This window comes from Camelus dromedarius, chromosome 28 (genome assembly GCF_036321535.1).
Source record: "Camelus dromedarius isolate mCamDro1 chromosome 28, mCamDro1.pat, whole genome shotgun sequence".
Classification (NCBI taxonomy): domain Eukaryota; kingdom Metazoa; phylum Chordata; class Mammalia; order Artiodactyla; family Camelidae; genus Camelus; species Camelus dromedarius.
This window is the reverse complement of record NC_087463.1, coordinates 6,284,210-6,307,681: the sequence shown is the minus strand read 5'-3', so window position 1 is coordinate 6,307,681 and position 23,472 is coordinate 6,284,210. Positions and strand designations below refer to the sequence as shown.

The following is a 23,472-nucleotide window of genomic DNA, read 5'->3' as shown; positions in this document are numbered from 1 at the left end:
CTCCAAGTCCATCCCTGTTGCTGCAAATGGCAAATTTTTCATTCTTTTTCATGGCTGAATAGTATTCCATTCCAATAGTATTCCATAAAATACATATATACACACACACACACACACACACACACTACATCTTTATCCATTCATCTTAGATCAACTCTTCATCTCATTGGTTCAGTCCATTTCCCCTGTTCATTCTTAGTGTTTGTTCTTTTCTTTATCTCCTCTCGGCCTGTGGAGATGGTGATAGGTCAAGTGTGTGGTTCTGGCAGGAGTGAGCACACCCTGGCCAGGAAGGCAGAAGTTGCTCCCTGAGCTCCTGAACACACCTCACTCCCTTCCATGTTCTTCTCCAGCAGCTTAAAGCTCTTTCTCCAGAGAACAATCATTTTCTCTGAGCAGATGACACCCTTTATTACTGAAATATTGTCATTTCCTCTATTAGCATACTATTCATGACTGATACATAATAGATGCTCAATAAATGTTGATTGGATTCACTTCTGGATAAATCCAGTGGCTCTATGAGATGCTGCACAGACCCAGGTCTTTGACACTGACGCCACGGGTACCCGGGCAAGCAATAATGAACCTTCTGCCAAGGTGACAGCACCTTCCCACGCCTCAGCACTACCAGGTACCAGGCACTGTGCTAAGCTGTGTATTCGCACTGTCCCTCTGGATCCCCAGAGCACCCCTTGTGGCGGTTAGTATTATAGCTTTTCCCATTTTACATTAAAAAGGGCAGAGGAGGAGCCAGAGAAGCCAAGTAAGTTGTCCAAAGTTATGTAGCTTTAGGTGGTGGCTAGGGATTGGATGTTTGTGTCCCCCACCCCCCAAATTCATATGTTGAAGCCTAACCACCTCCCCCAAGGTGATGGAGATGGGGCCTTTGGGAGATAATTAGGTTGACGTGAGGTCATGAAGGTAGGGCCCCCATGATGGGATTAGTGCCCTTGTAAGAAGAGAAAACGACACCAGAGTTTCCTCTGTGCCACGTGAGGAGGACACAGCCAGAAGGCAGCTGTCTGCCAGCCAGGAAGAGGGCCCTCACCCAGCATCACATCTGCCAGTGCCTCGGTCTGGGACTTCCCAGACTCCGAAACTGTCAGAAATAAATGTCTGTGGTTCAAGCCACCATGTAGATGGTATTTGATTATAGCAGCCCAAAGACAGCCGTAAAATTGGAATTGAAAACTGGCCCTGTCCGATTCCAACACCTAGTGCTCACATTTTTTTTTTTTTTTTTTTTGGCTCAAGAAGGGAAAAGGATTTATTAGCCCATTTCCAGGACAGGGACCTCATGAGGGCGTGAAGATGGGTGCTGGCATGTTCCTGCTCCAGGTTTCTCTGTGTTAAGAATTTAATTCTTAAAATTTAAAAAGTATTTATTGGTTTTCATAGCAGATTTTGTTTTGTAGCGCAGTTTTGTTTCATATGAAAATTGAGCAGAAAATACAGCATGTTCCCTCCCTTCCCCTCCCAGAACACACATATTTTGCTCTATTATTAACATCTTGCATTAGCGTGGGTACATTTTTAACAAATGTAGTGACTGATGAACCAAGAGTGATACGTCATTATTAATAAAGTCTGTTAATTTACACTGGGGTTCATCCTTTGTGCTGTGCAGTTCTAAGGGTTTTGAGAAATGTACAATGTCCCATGTCTACCACTACAGTAGCATAAAAAATTGTTTCACTGTCCTAAAAATTCCCTGTGATCCACCTATTCATTTTCTATCCCTCCCCCAAAGCCCCTGGCAACCATGAATCTTTCCACTGTCTAGTTTTACTTTTTCCAGAATGCTGTATGTTTGGGATTCTACAGTATGCAGCCTTTTCAAGCCAGCTTCTTTCACTGAGTAATGTGCACTTAATACATATTTTCTGCATCATGTCTTTTCATGGCTTAATAGCCTTTTTTAAAATCATAGAATAATATTCCATTATATGGACGTACCACAGTCTATTTATCCATTTACTTATTAAAAGACATCTTGGTTGCTTCCAAATTTTTTATTTATTTGAATTAAAAAAAAATTAACTCCAATTCCTGGGCTATAACCCTACTCCAGATTCCTGAGCCGTAACCCTGGAGAGTCTATCTCTACAGGCTTAGGGTAGAGCCTGCGAATCTGTGGCTTTACAAGCAGCCCACGTGAGCCTGACACTGAGGACTGGAAACCTCCGCTCTGAAGCCTTAGTTGTCCACGTGTCCAATGTGAGGTTGGGCTTGGAATCCTTTTCTAAGGCAGATCTTAGCCCTCAGTGCAGGTCCCCCCTCACCCTCCTCATTCAGATGCAAACATTCACATGCCTGTACACCTACCCAGGACCCCCTCACGAGTCCACCTGCACACACATATCCAGCTCCCCTCCATTACTGATGAGAGTCCCCCCAACCCCCACCCATCTCTCCTGGTCACACCTGGCAGAGGCGCGGAGAAGACCCTGGGGAGGCAGCCCAGCTTCAGAGCATCTAACCAGAGCAAAAGCTTCTAGATTTTGGACTGGGCTCCTCTGTGGAGAACCAGGCCAGGATCAACTAGATCACAGCCACCCCCAACCCAACCCCAACTTGGCAGGCTTGCCTGCTGGCCTCACCTTCTTGTACTTGTGGGGGAAGGTGAACCTCTCAATGGTGTTCTGCACCGCTCCCCGGGTCACATTTCCCAACCTGTCCTCGAGCTGCAGCAGCTCCTAGAGAGAGAAAACATGTGGATGTGTGCCTCAGCACGCGCAGACACAGACACACACGCATGATAAGGAGGAGGGGCCCTGAGAGACGCAGGAAGCATTCACAGAGCCCTCGGAGGCCGAAAGCCCCCATATCTCTACTCTCTCTCTTTCTCTCTCTCAGTCTCAACCCTGAGGCTCCCCCCACCACCCATGACCAGCCCACCTGTGGGGAAGGGAGAGGGGCCGATGGTAATGCCACCAACCAAGCGGGAGCCAGGCTGGCAGGAGGATCCTCAGGCAGAGGGGCGTACCTCGTAGCTCTCTCGCACAGCAGAGGTGTGCCTGCTGGGGTTCAGTCCCTGGAGAGCAAGGAAGTGAAGCTGAGGGTAAGGGTAGTTTCGGATTTCATGGACGACCTGTTGGGAAGAGAACAGGGTTCAAGGCTCCAGGAGCCCAGCTTCTGACTCCTCCTCCCTCAAATGCCAATCGGCAAAACCAGCACATCCCTGAGATGCTGCCGGTGGATGGAAGTGCTGTGTGTCCTCCTGTGTCCCGCCCCCTCCCTTCCATCAGGAACCAAGCTGCGCCGAACCAGCTCCAGAAATTATAACCCAGTCAGTAAAGTAACCACTAACCTGGCTGGGCGTGAATTTCACGGCAGGCACTGTTCTGAGCCTTTCATGTGACTAATTCAGTTATCTCACATGATCTGTAGTGAGGGTACAATTACTATCCCCATTTTGCTGATGGGGTAAGTGAGACACGAACAGGTGAAGTAAGTGGTCAAACCACGGTTTCAAACCCAGGCAGCTGGATGGCAAAGTCCCCTCCCTTCCCCTCTGCTCTGCGCTGCCTGGCCAGGCCGGGGGCAAGGGAGGGGCACAAAATGTATGGAGGCACCGAATGACTCAGTAACCAAGATAAGTTTAATGTGATTTTTTTAAAAAATCCAAATTAATGCCAAAAATCCATAATGAATCAAATATCAAAGTTTTAACCAAAAACAGGACCTGACTCTATCCTCGCCCGGCCCTGCCTCACTCCCCTCACCCTGACTCCTGCTGGGAGTCAGAGCACCTCACTTACTACTGCATGATCCTGGGCCAGGGGCTTAACCTCTCTGTGTCTCCACTTGCCAATCTGCAAAATAGGGATAAGACCTTTCATGTGGGGCTTCTCCAAAGCTTAAATGAGAGAATTCACATAAAGTGCTTAGAACAGTGCCTGGTATTCAGTAAGTGCTCAGTAACTGTTAGCTTTGATTCCTAGGAGATGGTGCTTTATAAGGGAAACCTTAGAACTTCAGAGCTGACAAGGCTTTCAAGATTTCTCATCCAAGCCTCTCACTTTACAAATGAGGAGACTGAGGTGCTGAGAGGTTAAAACAGAGCCGGGGGCTGGAAGAGCGGAATTTTACTCTAGGGCAGCAGCGTGAAGAAGCTGCCCGGAAATAAGATTTTCAATCAGTCTCCTGCTGCTTTCATGGAGTATCTTCATCTTCATTCCTGAGCTCAAGATGCCAGGAAGGCGAAGGACCCCAAGCTCAACCTGATCCATCGTCAGACTCCTCACCCTGCAGCGCTGAAGGCCTGCCCTCTGCACGTCGCAGGACTGGGTCAGCAGGCCGGCCTGAGGGAGTCTCTGTGTTCCCCACACTGGGCATCTCCATCCCATTTCACAGATAAGGCAAATCAAAGCCCAGGGAAAAGCTGACCCAAGAAATTGTCTAAATGAGGTCATATGGGGTCCAGGGACTACCCTGCTTGCTCTCTGCCCTGAGCCTTTTCCCCGCAGACCACAGCCGGCCACATGGCCCCTTTTCCTCTTCTGGTTCCCCCTACCCCGCCCACCCCGAAGCTTTCCTTTCTTTCTCCTTCAAGCCAGATTGGGAATAGGAGCTGAGAGAGGAGGGGAGTAGTTGGCTAGCCTGGGCACAGGGGGGCAGGGCTTATGAGGCAGGACACAGGGGCCACGACACAGTGGGGGCAGGACACAGAGGGCAAGACACAGGGGACAGGGCACAGGCTTTAGCCCTCCACTGGCACCAACAGGCAGTGAGGGAGTCTTTCCCAGCAGAGCCTCTCACTCACCATCTGTGTGGAGGAGGAGTTCCGGGGGAAGTGGTGCATCCGAGGAGTCGCTAGGTAATGCTGATAGTGTTGAGGGATGGGCCGCACCTGGAACTGAGCAGGACTCAGGCCAGCGTCCACACTGAGATCCCTGCAGGGACACGGCCACAGTGAAGCACAGGGGGTGTGATTCAGCCGTCAGGCCACAGGAGGAACCTCAGACATCGAGCCCATCAAGTAGAATCAGAGTCACCACCTGCGGGAGCTGCAAGGGACTCAGCCTCACCTTGCCCTTCCCCTCTCCTTACGGTGAAGGAAGCCGAGACTCTGAGAGAGAATGGCTCCGTGAGATCTGAAGGAACCAGAACGGTCTGAGCCTCGTACAACCTAAGATTCATGCACCAAAGCTCCCTCCGGGGACCAAGCCCATCCTTGAGAGAAACGCTGAAAGAAGACTCCCATAGGCCGTCCGGGATGCAGAGCAAAGGAAAGACAGGGTCCAGGGAACACGGAAGGGGGCAGAGGCCACATTTTTACCACTTTGAGAAAACAGCAGGAGATGGGCCTGAAGCCGTGAGACAGGAAACTCTCTGGAACCACCCCCACCCCCCCATCCTGAACTCACAGGAAACTCATTTCACTTAAAAATTAATTCATGCAACTGAAGAGGAACCAGGGCTCCTTGGAAAACAGCTAAATTCAGGACCCCCAAAAATGTGCAAAATGAGATTTAAACATCTTGTCGTAACTGAAAGTAAGGAAGTTATCAAGGTCAGGTCAAAGGATTCGGGAACCACCCTGAAGGGGCTCCCAGCGGTGGAGTTTGGATGTTTTGCATCAACGAACGTAACTGCAATAGGCTGAAACACATCGGGCAGGTTCAGGTCCACGAGAGCAACATGATGCTAAAGAAAACTGGTCCCCTTGGAAGGATGCTAGGGGACCAGTGCTTCGTTTTCAACTAACAAACAACGGGGAAGAACCAAACATTTATCCTGCCTCTCCTCTGTTAACTGAACTTTAGGGGCAACTAAATCGTGGATGAAGGGAAATTGCTCTTTATGAAAATTTTCGAGCTAATAGATGAAGGAGTGATTGAATTATTTGTCACCTTTTTGCATCCCCTGAAATAAATGATCTGGGTGAAGATCATTGATTGCTACTAACATTACACAGGACAGACAACCAGATTCCTGCTGGAAGAACACACCACCACTTATGACGTTTTTTCAGCAAAAAGTGTAAGTTGACTCTGCTCAAGCCAGCGTGCAGGGGGCAGAGCAAACCGAGGGGCGGCTGACGTGACCCCTCCAGGGCGTAACCAGTAAAATTCAGATGAGGGGAAACTACAAGGGGAAAAGGCTGATTTTTTCACCAAATACATTTAGAAATATATATACATGAGGGGCATTAAAGGAATTTCTGCTTCCAGCTGTGACGTCTGTATTATGACATACATATATATTCCTATATTTCCTCTATGCATTTGCCCAGATCCCTGGAGCACCTCCTGATGAGTCTGTCACTTGGGAAGTGATGTAACGCTTGCAGCCAGTTGGAAGCAAACGTAGAAAGCCTCGTTTCTAAGTCTAGCCCCTCATTTTTGCAGGCCCATGGGAGGCCTGAAGAAAGGTGATGTCTTATCCACGGCCCTAGGCGAGCCATCTAGGGCTCCGAGGATTTCTGACCCTTGCCTGGGCTCAGCCCTGACTCTTAGCACCTGCCCAGCAGTCCCAGGGAACCCAGCAGATTCAAAGCCGAAAAGAGATGTTCAGGGGATTCTATCAAAAGCAAAGTCCCAAGGAGCTGGGAACGGAGTTGCTCCTGTTCCAAGGATGCTGACTGACGAAGAGAGGAGAGGGCTGATCTGCCTGGGTTGAGTCTGGGGAGGGTCTGGGATCCTCTTTCATCATATCATCAAAAATCCCTTCCCAAACCCAGGATTCCTGATTGGGGAGCTTTTGCTGAGGCCGAGCTTCCTGCAGGGAAAGGACAGTAAAAGGCTGTCACCTCCACCTACCCTTTCCCATGGGTCCTGGGGCCCAGACAGGGCTGGTGGTGGAGTGGGGGTGCGGTCTATACGGAGGGCAGAGTTGAACCCAGGACTGAATCAGAGGAGCAGGATAAAGGCAGAGGCATTGGAGCAGTGGTCCAAGGTCAGAGTCAAGTCGTCAGGCCTGGGCCAGATAGGATTTGGGGGAGAATTGTCCCCTAAGGCCTGCTGCTCCCACGCACTCCTGGGCCAGGATGCTTAGCTGAGAGCAGCTGTTGGGGAGGACCAGAATCTCATAAAGTAAAGGGGAGAGGCCAGGCAGCCTCAGGGCAGGGGCTGGACAAGGGCAACTGGGGTGTGCCAATTCCTGGACCATCTAGGGCAGAATTCAGTGGTTTCTGATGAAAGCGGGGAGGGGAGGTGTGCAGACACGATCCCCTCCTCTCTCCAGGGCTCCTTGCAGAGGGTGAGAGTGGCCCCCCCCTTTAATGCATGTCCTGTCATCTAATTTCCAGACAGAGCAGCTCCTGGCAGAAGCTGCTCCCCTGGAAAAGAGGGGTGGGATGCAGTTAGCACGAGCACAGTTACAAAGAGCCCCTCGTCACCCGCAGGCTGGCCCTTGCTGGAGAAGAGCTAGTTACACAGGAGCAGAAATTGTTGGCTCCTCCTCTGAAAAGGGCTTCCTACTTGGGAAGTGGACCCGGGCATGGAGGATTCTGCACAGGGGTCTTCCAGCGTCCCCTGCTGGGGCACGGGCCAGCCTTTCAGGGTCCCGGTCTCATGTTTCTCGGGGCAAGCAGGGGTCAGGAATGCAGAGTGACTGAGATGAGTGAGAAGGACAGGAGATTTGGCCAAAGACAGCAAGCTGGCGGGGCTAACCTGCACCGCTGCACCTGATGTCTCTGCAGGGCCACCCTCACCCATGTCACCTGCCCCATCCCACGTGCCATGTTGGACCCCATGTGTTTGTTCCGATCACCCAGCCACACGGGAGGACCCTGGGTGCTCTGTGCACTGAAGTGAATTAAATTGGATTGACTTGCCCAAATTGGATTGACTTGCCCAAATTGGATTGACTTGCTAAGGGACAGAATTTCATCCAAACTACAATTAAATCTTCCTAATTTGAATCTGCTAATTAGAAAAAGGCTGAGCTGAAGCTAGCCGAGGTGCAATCCATCTTTTCAGGGAGCGTTGAATGCAACAGAGAAAACTCGAGTGTGGGAGAAGGCTGGAGATGACAAGCCCCATTAAAACAACCATTTCCAGCATGTCGAGCACCTTTGGCACCCACTCATCCAGACCCTCCCTTCTGAACAGTTCCTGGGTGCCCAGCCCCAGGCTGCTTCTAAAGCAACCCTTGCCCACGTCAGTTTGCCTGACTAAGTGGCTGAGCGATGACACTACTATGGTCTGTTGGTCTGTTTTTTAAATAGTCCATCCCTTTCCATTGAGGTTTTTTTGTTTGTTTTTACATTCTTAAAAAACAAACAAACATTTTTTATCTCAAAGTTGCAAGAATAGCACGAAGAATTCCTGAACACCCTTCACTCGGATTCCCCAAGTGTTCAATTTTTACTGCTTTCCTGCATTTCTATTTCCTCCTCTCTCCATCCATCCATCCATCCATCCATCCATCCATCCATCCACCCATCCATCCATCCACACACATAGTTCTCCATGAATTTTTTTTTCTAAAATTTCTAAAATTAAGTTGCAGGCATGATGCCCTTTACCTCTAAATACTTCAGTGGATTACACATCTTTTTCAAGTGTTTGGGTGTTTGAATGTGACCCTAAGTCAGCCGTCCCCTAGAACCAGTGAGTTGGGTGGGACCCTGGATCCAGAACCAAGCAATTCTGCCTCCCAGGGCAACAAAGAACTCTGTCCTGAGCTCAGGAGGTTGAAGGGAGACTTCACAGGGCCCACTGCCTTTAAAGACACCACGACAAAGCCCTCAACCTCTCTCCATGAGCATCGGTCTCCATGAGCTGGTTTTAACTTGCTGGCATGCTCTGGCACTTCTTTCTGGACTCAAGGGCCACCCCCTCCAGGAAGCCTTCCCTGATCACCTTCACTCCTGAGACTCTTCCTTCCACCCTCCTCCCAGGGACCATTGTTCACAGCACTCACTGAGCTTGGTTAATGTTTTGCATCCAGTCCCCTCCTCCCTTGCAGGACCATGAGCACTGAGCCCCAGGCTGGGCACACAATGGCACCCAGCCACAACTGAGCTCATTGTTGGAACCAGGCCCTAGGCCCCTGGGGGGGACATCTGGACCTGAGGGTGGCTGGGGACAGGGCTAAAGCTGGGGCTTGGGTACCAAGCCTCCTGCACCATTGAAGTGAAGGAAACAGGAACTCCATGGACTAGGCAAGACCCTCCTCCCTCCCTCCCCTAGGGACCCCAAAGACTCACCAATCAGTGCCCTCAGCCAAATACCTGGGCTGAGGTGTCTGGAGTTGGTGGCCGAAGTCGAAGCTGGGGTGGAGGCGGTGGGGATGGACAGACACGCGCTCCTGACTCCGCCTGCGCGGGAAGAGGAGGAGGACCCGCAGCGTCAGGGATGCTCAGGGCCAGCCGGGAGTGCTGAGCAGCCTCAGCAGCCCAAGCCCACAGCCTGTCTATGCGGCAGTCGGCTTTCTTCCCAAACTCCAGGGAAACCTCCTGGGCAGCAGCCGGTAACTCCGACATTCCCACGGTCTCTAGGCTGCTGACTATACTGAGGCCTCTCACTGCAGGTCACCTGCCCCACCAGGCTCTCTGTCTCCTCTGCTCCTTTGCCTACTACTCCCCTCTGTTCTTGGTGGGCTGTCTTCAAGACACAGATCTGCCAGCTACAGGCTCTCCCACCTCTGTGTACCCCCTCTGCTCCCATCAAGCTCTTCTCCTCTTCTCCTCCCTTCTGCACACACTTCCCAGCTTTCATGGCCCAAGGCAAAGCCACCTCCTCCAGGAAGGCTTCCCAGAACACTCCAGATCATGGTGACCTCTCTTCCCTCTGACCTCCTACAACACTTACCTTCTGCCCCAGGCACCCCAACCCCTACAGACATGGATGCTTAGGGCCTTAGAGATCATCAAGGTAGAGGTTCTCAAAGTGTGCTCCAAGCAGCCCTGGCAGGCCCTGAGACCCCTTCATGGGGTCTGTGAGGTCAAAATGATTTTCATAATAATAATGTGCTGCTATTTGCTTTTTCACTCTCATTCTCTCACAGGTGAACCATGGAATTTTCCAGGAACTATATGACATGTGATTCTGCCACAGTTTGAGTGTGGAAGCAGACTTGAAAGCACAGCTATCTTCTATTAGGCCAGGCATTAAAGAGATTTATAAATATGTGATTTCAAAAGGTCACTCTTCTCACTACATTTATTATAGCTATTTTTCGAAAAACACATTATTGGTGTTAACATATAACTTTGTTGTTATTTTAAAATGAATTAATAAGTATTTTAAAATTTCTCCAATTTAATTTCTAATAGCATAAGTATCAATAGTCATAACCCACATAAACAGAAGCTTGTTGGAGTCCTCGATAGTTTTTAAGAGTGTAGAAAGTGTCCTGAGATAAAAATGTTTGAGGACCACTCATCTCGTCCACCTCCTTCTCTTGACGGTTGAGGTTCAGAGAGGCGAAGTGACTTGCCCACGGTCCCACAACTACTTTGGACGCATTTGATAAGTATTGGCTAATTTTATTCTGCATTTGTTTCATCGCCGGTCTCTCCAATCAGACTGTGGGCTCTTTGAGGGCAGTCCTGACCCAGCCCTGTCCTGTGATATCTCTTAGGGATCTCAGGTGTTAGAATCAGGTGATCATGAAGCTAGAGGGGACATGAGGTGCCCCCTAGTCAAGCCTCCCACAGCGCACAAAAGTTCACTCAGCATCCTAGCCCACAGTAACCCAGCTCCCATCCCTGCACCTGGGCGATGTGACACGGATACACACTAGCAACGGAGGGAACCCGTATCGGGTTAAGGCAGCACTCATTGCCTGAAACGAATGACTCTGACTGGAGCAAAAGCTGCCTCCTGTGCAGAGACCCACTTGCTGACTGACTGCTGGCCAAGCCTGCGGGGGTGGAAGCCAGGGATCCCGCCCTCGGCCCCGCCCCCGCCCCGGGGTGCCGCCCCCGCCCCGGCTTCACCCACCTGGGGTGCGAGACGAGCCTGCGGTGCTGGGCTTCCAGGAGCTGCTGCTGCAGGAGGTATTGCTGGTGCAGGGCCTGAGGTAGGAAGGAGGGACCTGTGACGTCCTGGAACTGCAGGGTGGGCAGCGGGGTCAGCGACTGGTGCAGGGCGCCGCTGTGCTGGTGGGCCGGGGCCATGTGGGCGCTGAGGCCCGGCTGCGACTGCACGGGGTGGGCCAGGGGGAAGTCGGGAGCGAGCTGCTGAGGCTGCGGGGGGCCCAGGTGGAAGTGGCGACAGGAGGTAGCGTGAGGATGCTGAGACCTTTGAAAGGGGGCACCTGGAGGGGCAAGGACAGAGACTCCATGAGGACCAGCACGCTCCCCTCCCCCACAGACCCCGTCTTCCCCATCCCCACCCCCAACACCTGGTGAAACTCGAGACCTTAATCAGAATACAGTAATGTCATCGCTTCTATACACGTACGGTCGTGGTCAGTGCTGCCCAGTAAATGCTCTGTGCAGTATGTGTTGGAGGAGCGTTTTCTTTAATAAACAGATAAGCATCCTTTTAAAAATTAACACACTTGTTAAAGGAATTTTAAGGTACCTGGAGCAGTTTGGCTTTCTTGAATTTCTCCCATGCAACCTTGTTGACACTATTACCTTTTAAAACAGATTCCTGGAGAAAAGTTAGTCCAGCCTAGCCAAGCTCTAAACTTCACCGGGAGTCTAAATTTCCAGCGAGAAAACAACCAGAAGTTGTTTTCCATGCAATTTTAAGAAAAAAAAAATCACACAAAAATTTTAAAGTCATAATTAAATAATGTGTTATAATATTGTAATTTATTTAAAAGCAAACATTTCCAGGAAAAAGCCAGACTCAGGCTGCATTTAATCTAGTCTTCACTATTTTCTAAATAAAATCGACCTTGATGACAAGAAAACCTTACAAATTCTTCACAAGCAGAGATCCAGCTCTCGGCACTGGGGTCCTGTAACAAGGCAGGGAAGTGGACTTGGCACCTCACAAAGATTTACAGAGGCTTCCTGCTAAACGTGGCAGATTCAACACATCTCCCTGCTCCTTTCCAAACCCCACTGAAATGAGAGCAAAGGAATAAAGAGAAAATAAACAGACAAGGACAGAGAGAACAGGAGAGGTGACATCAGCAGGCAACAAATGTCAACAGATTTTTGGAAGATGGAAAGCAGATGGACGAATTAGCAAAGCTGAGAAGGGGCAGTCAACAAGAAGTGGACAGATCTTGCCACACGTGCTGGAAGGATCTGGAGTTGGGAGGCAGGAGGGATGGTGGTGCTGAGAACTGGGAGGTGGGAGCAGTTCAGCCTGGGGTATCTCCCCTTTCCCATGCAGGGCAGTGACTGCCCCTCAGTTGCCCTGGCATTTTGCAGGGAAACTGAGCCCATAAGGCTCCGATAGAGGAGGGCAGGGTGCAGAGCCAGGCTCAAACAGGGGGTTAAGTGAAAGTCTATACATGGAACTTTGGAAACACCTGCTCCCTTCTGCCACTTGGTTCCCAAAGTCCTGCCACACAGGTGCCCTTCCCCTGCACACGCCCCAGCCCCAGGCTGGAAACTGGTCCCAGCAAGAACTCTACGTTTGGGTTGGAAGTACCCCGGGAAAACAGTTGAATTCCCAACTGGCCACACCCTAATAAAGCCCCTAAGTTGAAAAGTTGGTGTATATACACACAGCTTCTGGAAGCTCTTAGTGACCCACTATTCAATGTGAACAGACAGCCAAGAACGATCAATTTCTTGAGGAAGATTATGAAGTGAAGAGAGAGAATATTCTAAATTTTCAAAAAGAAAAATCTAATAAACTCAGAGTAACAGAAGTAAGGCAAGGATCAAAAAAAATAAATGAAGTTTAAAACACTATAATTAATATCCTTGGAAAAAATAAGATGTTGGATCCACGAAACAAACACAAGCTCCTTTAAAAGGAGCAAAGGGAAAACAGGAAAGCTCTTGGAAGTAAAAAATACATGAGGTGAAGCCTGGAATTCAGCAGAAGGGTTGGAAGATAACGCTGGGGAAATTTCCCAGGAAACAGAACACAAAACAAGGAGATGAGGGAAAAGATGCCAACGTTGGAGGGCTCAGGCAGGAGAGTCCACATTTGACTAATAAGAGAGAAAGAATGGAGAAAGTTATGAAAAAGGATTATGAAAACTATTTCTGAGAACTGAAGTTCAGTTTCTAGATAGAAGAGGCCCTCTGAGTGCCCAGCAAAATGGGGTGCAGGGGTGGGGGAGAACCACACACCAAGGCATCTCACTGGGGAGTGTCCAAGCAGTGGGGACAGAGAGATTTTCAATCTAGAATTCTGTGCCCAGTCGCACTATTAATCAGGTGTGAGAATAGAATAAAGCCATTTTCAAACATGCAGGGACTCAAAAAAAATTAACCTTCTCCCCGCCCTTTCTCAAAGCAGTACTGATTACAAACTAAGAGAAATGAGAAAAGAAATAGGGGTGACATCTGAAAGAGGGGGTTGCCCACGCACACAGCTGTGTAGGGCCTCCAGCAACCATTTCAAGGCAGGCAGGAGGGAGGGCGCTCCAAAGGGATGTCTAGGGGGTGGCGATAAAAAAATACAGAATTACCAACAGGTTTGGCCACATGAAAATAGTATTTGAAAGAATTTTACAATTTTATGGAGAATTTGGTAAGAATTTGTAAAACTGTCACAGAAAGCAGGCAGTTATTACCTCCAGGAAGAGAAAAAGCTGTGCAAGAAAGTGTAATTATTATGCACTACTTGGCTCAGCCGTGAGCAATATTTGTATATTAATAATACAACAAGCATTAATAAACTATTTTAGAATAGAAATGGACATTTCTTTCATAATAATACGAAAATAGACAATGTCAAAATTGAAAAACCAACAAAGAGCGGTATAAGAATTCACTTAGAAATTTACTTAGTAGGTTGTGTGTTTCAGGAAGAAAATACTGGAAGAGGAGTTGGAAGTGTTGAGCTTCAAGGAGTGGGACCCGGGTGGGGAGGGCAAGGGACCGACGGTCGCTGTTTTCCTAAATGTGTCTTATACTGGTGCCATTTGTCTTTGTAAATGACCTGCATGTCATTGATAGATTTTTTTTAAAGTCCTTTAAAAATAAATATTTGCAAAACAAAATGGAAATGAAAAGTATTTCCGATTCACTGAGCCAGAAAAGAATGATCTAGAACCTTAATTCCCATAAGCGGTCCAGATCAGTCAGGCCTCTCTGCCTGATGAATTCTGGCTTCGGTGAGTCCAGGGGCCGTGGCCTGGCCAAGCAGACTCTGGATTCCCTATTCTCGTTCACCATCATCTATCATCACATGTGACCATAAAAAAAAAAAAAAAAAAAAAAAAGAGGGCCCACGTGACCAAAGGAAAGCAGGCAGGAAGGGAAAGGAGAGATTTCGTTTCGAAAGTTAATGAAAAGAAGTGAAAATCAGGCATGGCTGCAGAGGAGGGGAATGGGGAGAAAAAAAGAATATTGTAAAGACTCCAATCCAGCACTGTCTATTAAATTACAGCATGACCCACACATGTCATTGTAAATTTTCCAGTGGCCACCTTTAAGGACGTAAAAAGAGACAGGTGAATTTCACTTTAATTGTCTATGTTATATAACTGAGCATATCCAAAATGTTATCATTTCAACATGGACTCAAAATAAAAAGTTATTGAGCTATTTTACATGGGTTTTCTTTTCATACGAAGTCTTCAGTGTCCTGTGTATATCTGGCACTTAAACACATCGTAATTGGGATAGCCACCTGGTTAGTGGCTTCCATGTTGGACAGTGCAGCGCTGAAGGACATAGGGCAATCTCATACCTAGAGCAAAGCATTTTAGCCAAGTTTGCTGACGGGTCTGCCTTCAGATGGGAAGCCCCCGTTGCTTACTGGTGAGATGCACACCCCTTAGCCTGGTCCTAGAGCTCCATCCTGCTGACCACCCCCACCACCGCCCCACCAAGCCCTCCCCCGCCATCCACGTTGGTCCACTCGAATCTCCAGACACTCCAGGCACATTCCCACCCAGGGGCATTGCTCACACTCACGGCTGCCTTCCTCATCTTTAAAGGTCATCTCTCAGCTCCTGAAAAAAATGCCTCCCCTGTCCGCCAGCCCCCAGGGACACCTTCCACCTCCGCAATCCTGTAGAACGCCCTGTCGCTACCACTCATTTGGCACCTGGCAGCAGCCACCTTGAGCTGTTTCTTCACACCCACCACCCCCAGCTGGCTGAGCTTCACGTCTTGCTGTTTCTGGATCCCCCACGCGCCTCCCTGGAGGTGGCACTCAGTAAATACCTGGTTGACTGACTGCTGGGAGGACTGAGGGAAATGCAGGGGCTCAGGGGGATGGATGAATCAAGACTTGTTGAAACCTAAGAGTGTGCTGAGTGGGGCCCGGTGAGCTCTGGGTTTTAAAGCTGCAGCGCGGCAGGGGTGGGGCGGGCAGAGCTGGCCAGTGTCTTCCCCCTTGGCGCTGATCGCCAAGAACAGCGCCTGCTTCCTTGCCACAAGCCACCCCTGCCATGAGGGCACCCACCCTGCAAGGGGGGACCTTCTGGCTTCTATGGAGGCCCATTAGGGGGAGGACTGACCACCACAGTAGCCTGGAGAAGCTTCCACTCTCCTGCGACCTGCACCCTCCAGCTGATGTGCTGAGAGCAGCTGCTTCTCTCCTGAATGAGCAGCAAGAGAAAAATGAGCAAAAGTATCTGTCATAATATTTCAAGCAATCTTTTACCCACAAAGGTCTTTTGACTTCTGTTCTGGGACTCTGTGCCCCTCTCCCCCGTCATCTCCATCCCCAGAGGGTTCTGAGTCTCATTAGCCCTGTTCAGAAGGGAATTAAAGCCAGGAGACCCACTCTGGGGCCCCCGCCTCTCCCCAGCCCTGTGTCCTGTGGGGTCTGTGAAAGCAGATAACAGCTATTGCATTTTTGGTCTCTAAGACCAGAGGAGTGAAGTTCCTAGGGTAGACTGTTTGGGCCCGTGACAAGCCAATGATCCATGATGTCTGAACAACACTTACATCCCAAACGCCCCCATCAATAGACAACCTACAGGGCTTCCCCTTTGGAGTTACTCTTTGGAGTTAAAAAAATAATCTTCAGATGTTCTTGAATCTACTATCCATTTATCTTATTGGCTGAAATGCCACCAGTTGGAAGATTCATCATGAACTAAATAACACTTTTAGGGAGTGGGGAGAAAGAGGGGTTTCTCAGAAAAAAACCAACAAAGCCATCACGCTGAAGGAACACAGCAAGGGTAAGACACAAATTAGTTTGAGAAGTGTGAAGAAAGCACATGCATCCTCGAATTCTGGAAATGGATGCTTTAGTACCTCCTGAGAGCTGGCCGGGGCCAGTGTGTCCAGGCAGGGGCTAGGGCCTGAGCGAGGAGGGGCAGGGCTGGGGAGGAGGCCTGCGTCCAGCCCTGCACAGCTGGGGCAGGGGGAGGCCACTGCGGCTGGCCACCTGGCACACGTGGGACATAACAGGCGCTCTACAAGAGCCCGGACTGGTGGCTGATTCGTGCCGCATAGGCAGAAAGCCAGAGAGGCTGGCAGCTGGAGCGTGGGTGGATCAGAGGACAGCAGAAACCACACAGCCCCGTGGGGAGGGAAAGGTGAAAGAGAAACAGAGGCTGCGGGGGCTGAGGGCTGTAGGCAAAATGGGTGGGGATGACAGTACAGAGATCCCGAGTCTCTGGGAGGTTCGTTGACACTCATCTGGTAAATGGCAGAGCGGAGATTTGAACTGAGGTCTTTCCTGAAAGCCAGCTGTCAATAAGAGGGAGGGACAGAGCCCGGGAACTAGAAGGCTTGATAAAGCAGAGGGGGCCGTGGGTGGCCCTCTCGAGGAGGAGAGCAGGGCAGAAATGGCCTGGTCACCCACAGGACATGCTGGGCCAGTCCGGGCCTGGGGACAATGGGGCTGGAGTCAAGGGTGCTGGAGGAGCCTGGGCAGGAGTCAAGACAAGCCAGGACAAGAAGTCAGAAAGCCAGAGACAGAGATGGAGAGGGCAGAGCCCTGTAGCCTAACAAGGGCTTCTCCAGAGCGGGCAGCATCCTGAGCTGGAGGAACATTCTAGCTGAATTCTAATCTGCACCAAAATGGTCACCCCGAGTAAAGTGGCTTCCATCCTCCAGACTCCAGGGCTGAGAGGCACTGCCTTCGAGCCCACAGGCAAAGAGGAAAGGGGAAGGTCGGGTGGTGCTGGGGGCAAGGACCAGGGTGGGCCTGCCACTCACCCTCCCCGCCCCCGCCCCAGGGATAACCACTTCCTGCCAGTGGGAGCCTCAGGCACAAGGATACAAGCCCACTGCCAAGCTGACCAAATGTCCCCTACTCCTCACAGGGTCGAGGGACCCTGGGAGCGCAGGATGGAAACCAAAGCTTCCCAAGTCCCCAGGGAAGCCAGCAGGTCCCATCCTCCCGAGGCCAGTTCTCAGGTGTCAGGTTCCCACCTTCCTCAGCTCAGTGACCCACGTCACTCTCCCTCAGAGGTGGGGGAAGACCAGGAGGGAGGAAGGGGAAGGGATGTTGGGCAGGGCCCACAGCAGAGTCAGAAGGGAAGGGAGGGCCAAAAAGACTCCCTCCCAGAGGCCCCAGGGTGGAGGGCAGCCAGCCAGGTGAGAGGTGGGGAGGGGGCGGGGAGGTGCTGACACTTGTCTCTGCCGAGCGCCTCCAAGAAGCTGGAGCTGGAGTCAGTCTGCTCCTTTCTGAAAAGCCTGCTCTCAAGCCACAAAGAAAACCAGTCTTGAAAAGGAGATTTCTGCCCACAAGAGCCGGTGAGGAAGGCCTGGGCTTCAGAAGAGGCTTTCAGAGCCAGGCAGAGTCATCCGGTGTAAGGGCTTCATCTCGGAAGCCAGGGAGCCTCCCGCAGCAGTCAGGCCTGGCAGGACATTGGACTTCCCCAGGCCTGTGTCCGAGACTGTGACCCACAATGGTGACACCTGATTCTACATGCCTGCTCGTGTCTCTCGGCTGCAGGGGCCACAGACATCTCCTGCCGGACCTCACTTCTTGCTCACAGGGAAGCCGAGTAGAAAGCGTGGGACGATGTTGTGGATTGAGTTTTATGACTGCCCCCAGGGTCCCACAACGGGCAGCCCAGGCGCAGGTCTCCAGCGTCACCTCCTGTCGAGATAAGTGCGTGTGTTCTGTGTGACGCCTGGCACCTGAAGTGGGCTTGAAGCAGCGGGAGGCAGGACAGACCAGAGCTGACCTTTGAAGCCTGTCCTCCAATGGCACCACGTCATCCTAAAACCAATTCTGAGCTTTCCATCCCTTGCCCAAACGCCCCCTCTGGTCTTTCTTTCTCTCACTGTTCCCTCTCCCTCCCCCAGACCCCGAGGGGCCTTGCTACCCCCTGGCCCCATACCCTACTTCCCGGGGCTACTGCGTTCTGTCCAACCTCCAGCACCCAGGGCAGGTGTTAACTCTGGGATGGGCTCTCCCAGCCAGAGGATGCTTCTCTCTCCGCTGAACTGCGACATCTGCCCATTATCCCTGGCATTTTTGGGGGGAACAAATTTTATCTCCAACACTGAACTGTAGAGTGAGTGATTTTAGGACAAACACCATGCAGTAAGTGTCTTTTGTTCCTAGTAGGAATTTGGAAACTTCCAAGAGGGGATGGAGAGGGAATGAGAGAACAGAAGAGAATGGAGGAGAGAAGGAAAGAGAAAGAGGAAGAGGGGGAAGAGAGGGGAGAAAGGGAGAAGGAAGGAAAGACGAGGAAAGACCTTCATTACCTTAGAGAAGGTAAGTATTGTATTATTAGCTAGGAAGGAAATTCTACAGTACTTCATGGAATCATCGAATATTCAAGCTGAACGAGGCTCAGAGATCATATAGTCTTTATTCTACTTGAAGAGGACACTGAGGAAGCTGGGAAATGGGAGGGTGGCTTGTCCAAGTGCTCTCAGGTAGTATGGCCGGGTTGGGACTAGAGTTCAGGCCTCCGGATTCCCAGGGCGGTGGGCCACCCCTGTGTGGCCATTTCAGAGCCCCCCAGCTCCTCGTATGCTCCTCGTATGCTCACAGCCATCCACTCCTGGCATGCCAGAGAGGAACCCACCTGCCCAGGCCCTGGTGGTCCCACCTTCCCTCCCCATCCCCCCAGCCACATCCCACGCTCCCCCGGCGAGGAAGCCTTTCCTCCCTAAGGGATTAACTATGAGTGACAGGGACCAGCTGCTGGTACCCATGGGGAACAGTTTGAATCTCTTCTGTGAGATGCTGGGGAGTGGCCGTGACGAGGGACATTGTCTCAGTTAAGCCCGATCCTCCTTGACCAGCAGCCCCAGTCTTCTTCCCGGGCCTAAGAAAATGCCGAGGGCAATCCCGCCTTTGCGGAGCAGGCCACGGTGTTTCCAGCCCGCTGGCGCTCCTGTCACAAGGTGACTCCTACAGGGCCCCTGGAAATCCTCACGTGGAAGGTTTTAGCCCTACGATTCACAGAGTTTAACCAATGAAGAGGGATGGAGGAAACTGCCACCAATTCTGGGCCCCTGGTGTTGACATGGACACAGCTAAACTAGACGCTGATGGGGAGACCTGAATTGAGAGGGGAATTTAGTTTTCTGATGGGAGGACCAGCCGAACAGTGAAGAGGAAACTCGGGGTCATGTAATAGCTGCAGGCAAAGGGATTCGCTCTTTCTGGTAGATTTGGGTCAACACAAGGAAGCTATTTCTTAGAATTCACTTTGTCCTCCAAAGTTCCTCATCACTGCGGACGTTCGTGCCGAGGCTGGCTAACTGCCCAGCCCACAAGTGTGAAGACTGGAGGGGGAGGTGGCCTGGAGCACCTCCAGGGCCCCTTCTGTGCCTACCATGAAATGATGTGAATTCACGCAGCCTCTACCCACTGCCTGAGCATAGTTAGGACAAACTGGTCTGTGAAGGCACAGAAAGCTGGGCTAGGTGATGGGGAAAGGAGGAAGGAACATGGCAGCAAGGACAGAGCAAACCCAAGCCTGGAGGGGCAAGGTGGAGAAGCCAGCCACAGGCAGGCGTCCAAAGACAGACTCCCTCTTCTAGTCATCGCAGTCCCAGGAGCCTTCTCTCCCCTCTGCACTGACACAGCTCAGAACTTCGTTTCCTGCATCTTCTGAGCCTCCCAATGCTCCCCACTGACTTCTCCATCCTGGGACACCTTCAGGTTTCACGTTGCTAGGTAACGCATCCTTTGTGATCCACTCAGATGCAGGATGCTGGAGGGATGACACAGGAAAGAAGGAAGAAGGGGCAGATTCTGGGGAGTCTGAATAGCAGGACCAGGAGGCTGGAGTGTAGTTTGTGAGCCAACTATTTGAATGTAACCCAGAGAAATCAGAGATGAACATGGGAAGTGGGTCATCTGCCCAGAACCCAGCTTCCTAGGCTGCCCTCCCTGGCTCCCTCACTGGAGGTAAATCACATTAACCTCTTTTGCTCCAGCTGATCAACCCAAAGAAACCTATTCTGGGGCTTGGCTTCTTGGGCTGCCAGAGGTCTGCTTTCCTCCCTTGCATGGTTGGTTCCCTGACCAACGAGAACAAACTGGCCTTGAAAGGAAGTGATATGCCCAGAGGGATTCTTTACAGCCATGAGTGGCTTCGTGAATGCTTCCCCAGGGCCAGCCTTTGATCTCTAATGAAAAGCTCAGCTTCTTTCGAGGAACTGAATTCCTGGCTCTCAAAGCACTGATGGGAGGGGACTTTCCAGCCTAAGGAAGCCTCCTTGCCCGTGGGCATGAGACAATTCAACAGCAAAACTTCCAGCAAGCATCCAAGGGCCAGTTTTTAGCTCCAGTAGTGGTTACAGACCAGGAGTAAGGGAACGGAGCCCAGGAGCAGGAGGTCAGCTAGACAAAGGAGACAATTACAGAAGAAGAAAGCTCCTGGGGTAATGGGACAGTCTTCCAGCATCATCCATCCCAGAAAATATCTTTTCTCTATCTAATGCCAATAAGCTCTATAAAAACATTCCCACTATAGTCATAAAAGGGCATTTTGTAGAGATATCTCTACAGAAGCCCTCATCCATGAGGGCAGGACCTGGCTGTATCCCATGCATCTGTATTCCTAGTGCTTGGCACAGGTCTTAATACATGGTAAGAACTCAGAAGGAAGGGAGGAAGGAAGGGAGGGAGGGAGGATGGAAGGAAGGGAGGGAGGGAGGGAGGAAGGAAGGAAGGGAGGGAGGGAGGGTGGGAGGAAGGAAGGGAGGAAGGAAGGGAGGGAGGATGGAAGGAAGGGAGGGAGGGAGGAAGGAAGGGAGGGAGGGAGGGTGTGAGGAAGGAAGGGAGGAAAGAAGGAAGCGAGAGAGGGAGGGAGGGATATGAACTGTTGAACAGGAAGTGGCATTTCGCTACCTGAGAGTGTGCAAAGCAGCTGCCTCCCAGCATTTCAAAACTGGGGGCTTTGCATGGTGGCAGAGGAACAAATGTCACTCAGGGAGGTAAAGTGTAAGGTGGAAAGACTGACCCGAGAGATGCTGCAGAGAGAAGACAGAGAATTCTTTCAATGAGTCTAGGGGCCTGGTTGCAAGTCCAGCATGGACCAGGGTGGCCCAGCACAAGAGGGTCTCTGTGCATCACAACCAGCTAACCTAGAAGTGGTTTCAGACCCAGAAGCCTCCTGCCATTCCTCGCCAAAACGACAGGGTCTGTACCCTTGATGGCATTGGTTAGCCTTTTTGTGAACATATGCGTATTTCCTCCAAGGTCATGAGTTCAGATACTCTTCTAATATTCTTGATAAAGACTCATGTAAATTAAAAAAACAAAAACAAAAACAAAACCCAAGCCCCAACTACTTTCAAGAAATACCAGGCTGGCTACCTGGGCCCATCTCACATTGGCATTGCCTGGTGCCCAAAATAAGCCAACCAGGCTCAGAAAGCTGCCTCAAGTGAGACGCCACTTGTCGTGGTTTGCAGAACACGGGTTACTCTCATACAAAGGCCCAGCCCTAGGAATACTGTGGACAGGACTGAGGGTAATATTGTCCTTCAGCCTCCCGTTTCCCCCAGGAGAACTCTGTTTCTTCTGACTCCACGTTCTCCTGTGAGCGCCTCTGCCTGCTCCCAGCCTGACTCTCGGGCTGCTCCCGGTGGCAGGCAATGATAGATGACAATGACGGCTTTTCCTAGGACCAGTTAATGAGCAAGATCGCATCATGGAGTCCCAATTAATGGTGGGATTTCAGATGGCAGCCGGTGAGTCTAGGCACTGGGGGAGGGCCTGGCTTCCCTATGCCCTTGAAACCAAATTCTGCCAGTGGGTGGGTGTCTGCTTGCTTGCAGAGGGAGCCAGAGCCCATTAAATTAGATTCCCAGCAATTACTACCCGTGGGCACCTGTCTAGCACCCTGGGATGTATGGTGCAGTGCGTGTGTTGAGTTGAGGGTGGAGGGTGAGGGAGGATGTTGATTGAAACATATGAGAGAAGAGAAAGGAAGGCGAGGGGAGAGGCTGTAAGGAGAGAACAGGAAGTGAGACATTTAAAATGAGAGAGGGAAGAGAAAGGAGGGAGGGAGAAGATGCCTGAAAAAGGCTGAGCTATCGGCATCTCAGAATTAGCAGGTCCCAGATGCCTAAAACAGCAAAGGTCCCCCTCAAGCCACCTTAAGTGACTGTCAGTTCCTCCAGTGCCCCGGCCAGCCACGTCCAGCTGTGCCCTTGTCCTCTCAGCTCATCACCTGGTGCTCTGCATAGTCATCATTTCAGGCCAATATCCCTTTGACCAGGTCACCCCAGCTGGACCAGTAGCCCCCGCAGGCCAAGACTGTGCCTCCGAGAACAGCCACAGCGCTTTGCTTCCTAGCTCTGCACCAAGCTTTCTGATCTGCAGAATGAGTGCTCTGTGCCTCACCTGCCCACCTGGCGGGGTGACTGCCATCAGACACCGCCTGCGAAAGTGTCTGACAAGAACACACGCTTCTCATCCTCCCCTGGGCTGGCTGCGGAGAACAGGCTCAGAGAAGACCTATGGCTCCCAAGTCCCCTCTCTCGCCATCAAGCCCCAGGCAGGGTCTATAGTGAAATGGCAGGCAGGGGACAGTGGCCAGGGTACACAGCGACAGGTCACCCGAGATCTCCCTGCCAATAGAAGCACCCTGACTGACCCGCTACTCCTGGGGTGAACTCAGGGACACCAGAGAGACCCATGGTCCAGGAATAGCATTCCCACTGGAGCCAAAAATTTTCCAGGAGGGAGTCATGGCTTTGGATTAAGCATTGCTCTCTCTCTCACTTCTGCTTTTAAAATGCAAGTGTTCCCAAGAGGGCAGCACATTAAGTCCCTAATGTTGAGTGTGACTGAACTTGTAAGGCTTTCTGTCTGTCCAGAAGGAATGGAAAAATCAGAGCTGCTGAGTGAGGTGGCAAGGCTGGGAGAGAAAGACTGTGTCTCCTTCATGGCTCTGCCCCAGCAGCCCCGGGAAGGAGGACAGTCAGACAACAGGTCTTTTCTGGATCTGATGCTGTCTGATCATATGCATCTGATTGGAAAATTGCATGTGATTTCAAACTTGACTTGCTCACCAAATATTCATTTCACACCTATTACA

The 23,472-nt window shown here is 51.0% G+C and overlaps 1 protein-coding gene across 1 annotated transcript in view; it reads right to left on the bottom strand.

The window, feature by feature from the left end:
* ARK2C (arkadia (RNF111) C-terminal like ring finger ubiquitin ligase 2C) overlaps positions 1-23,472 on the bottom strand; it is a 100,609-nt gene that overhangs the window by 6,545 nt on the left and 70,592 nt on the right. The window contains exons 2-6 of the mRNA XM_031441981.2: positions 10,899-11,214; positions 9,161-9,271; positions 4,769-4,898; positions 2,990-3,094; positions 2,604-2,699 (exon numbers count right to left, since the gene is read on the bottom strand). Of these exons, the coding sequence (XP_031297841.2) occupies positions 2,604-2,699; positions 2,990-3,094; positions 4,769-4,898; positions 9,161-9,271; positions 10,899-11,214 (758 nt within the window). The remainder of the gene's footprint in view (positions 1-2,603; positions 2,700-2,989; positions 3,095-4,768; positions 4,899-9,160; positions 9,272-10,898; positions 11,215-23,472) is intronic.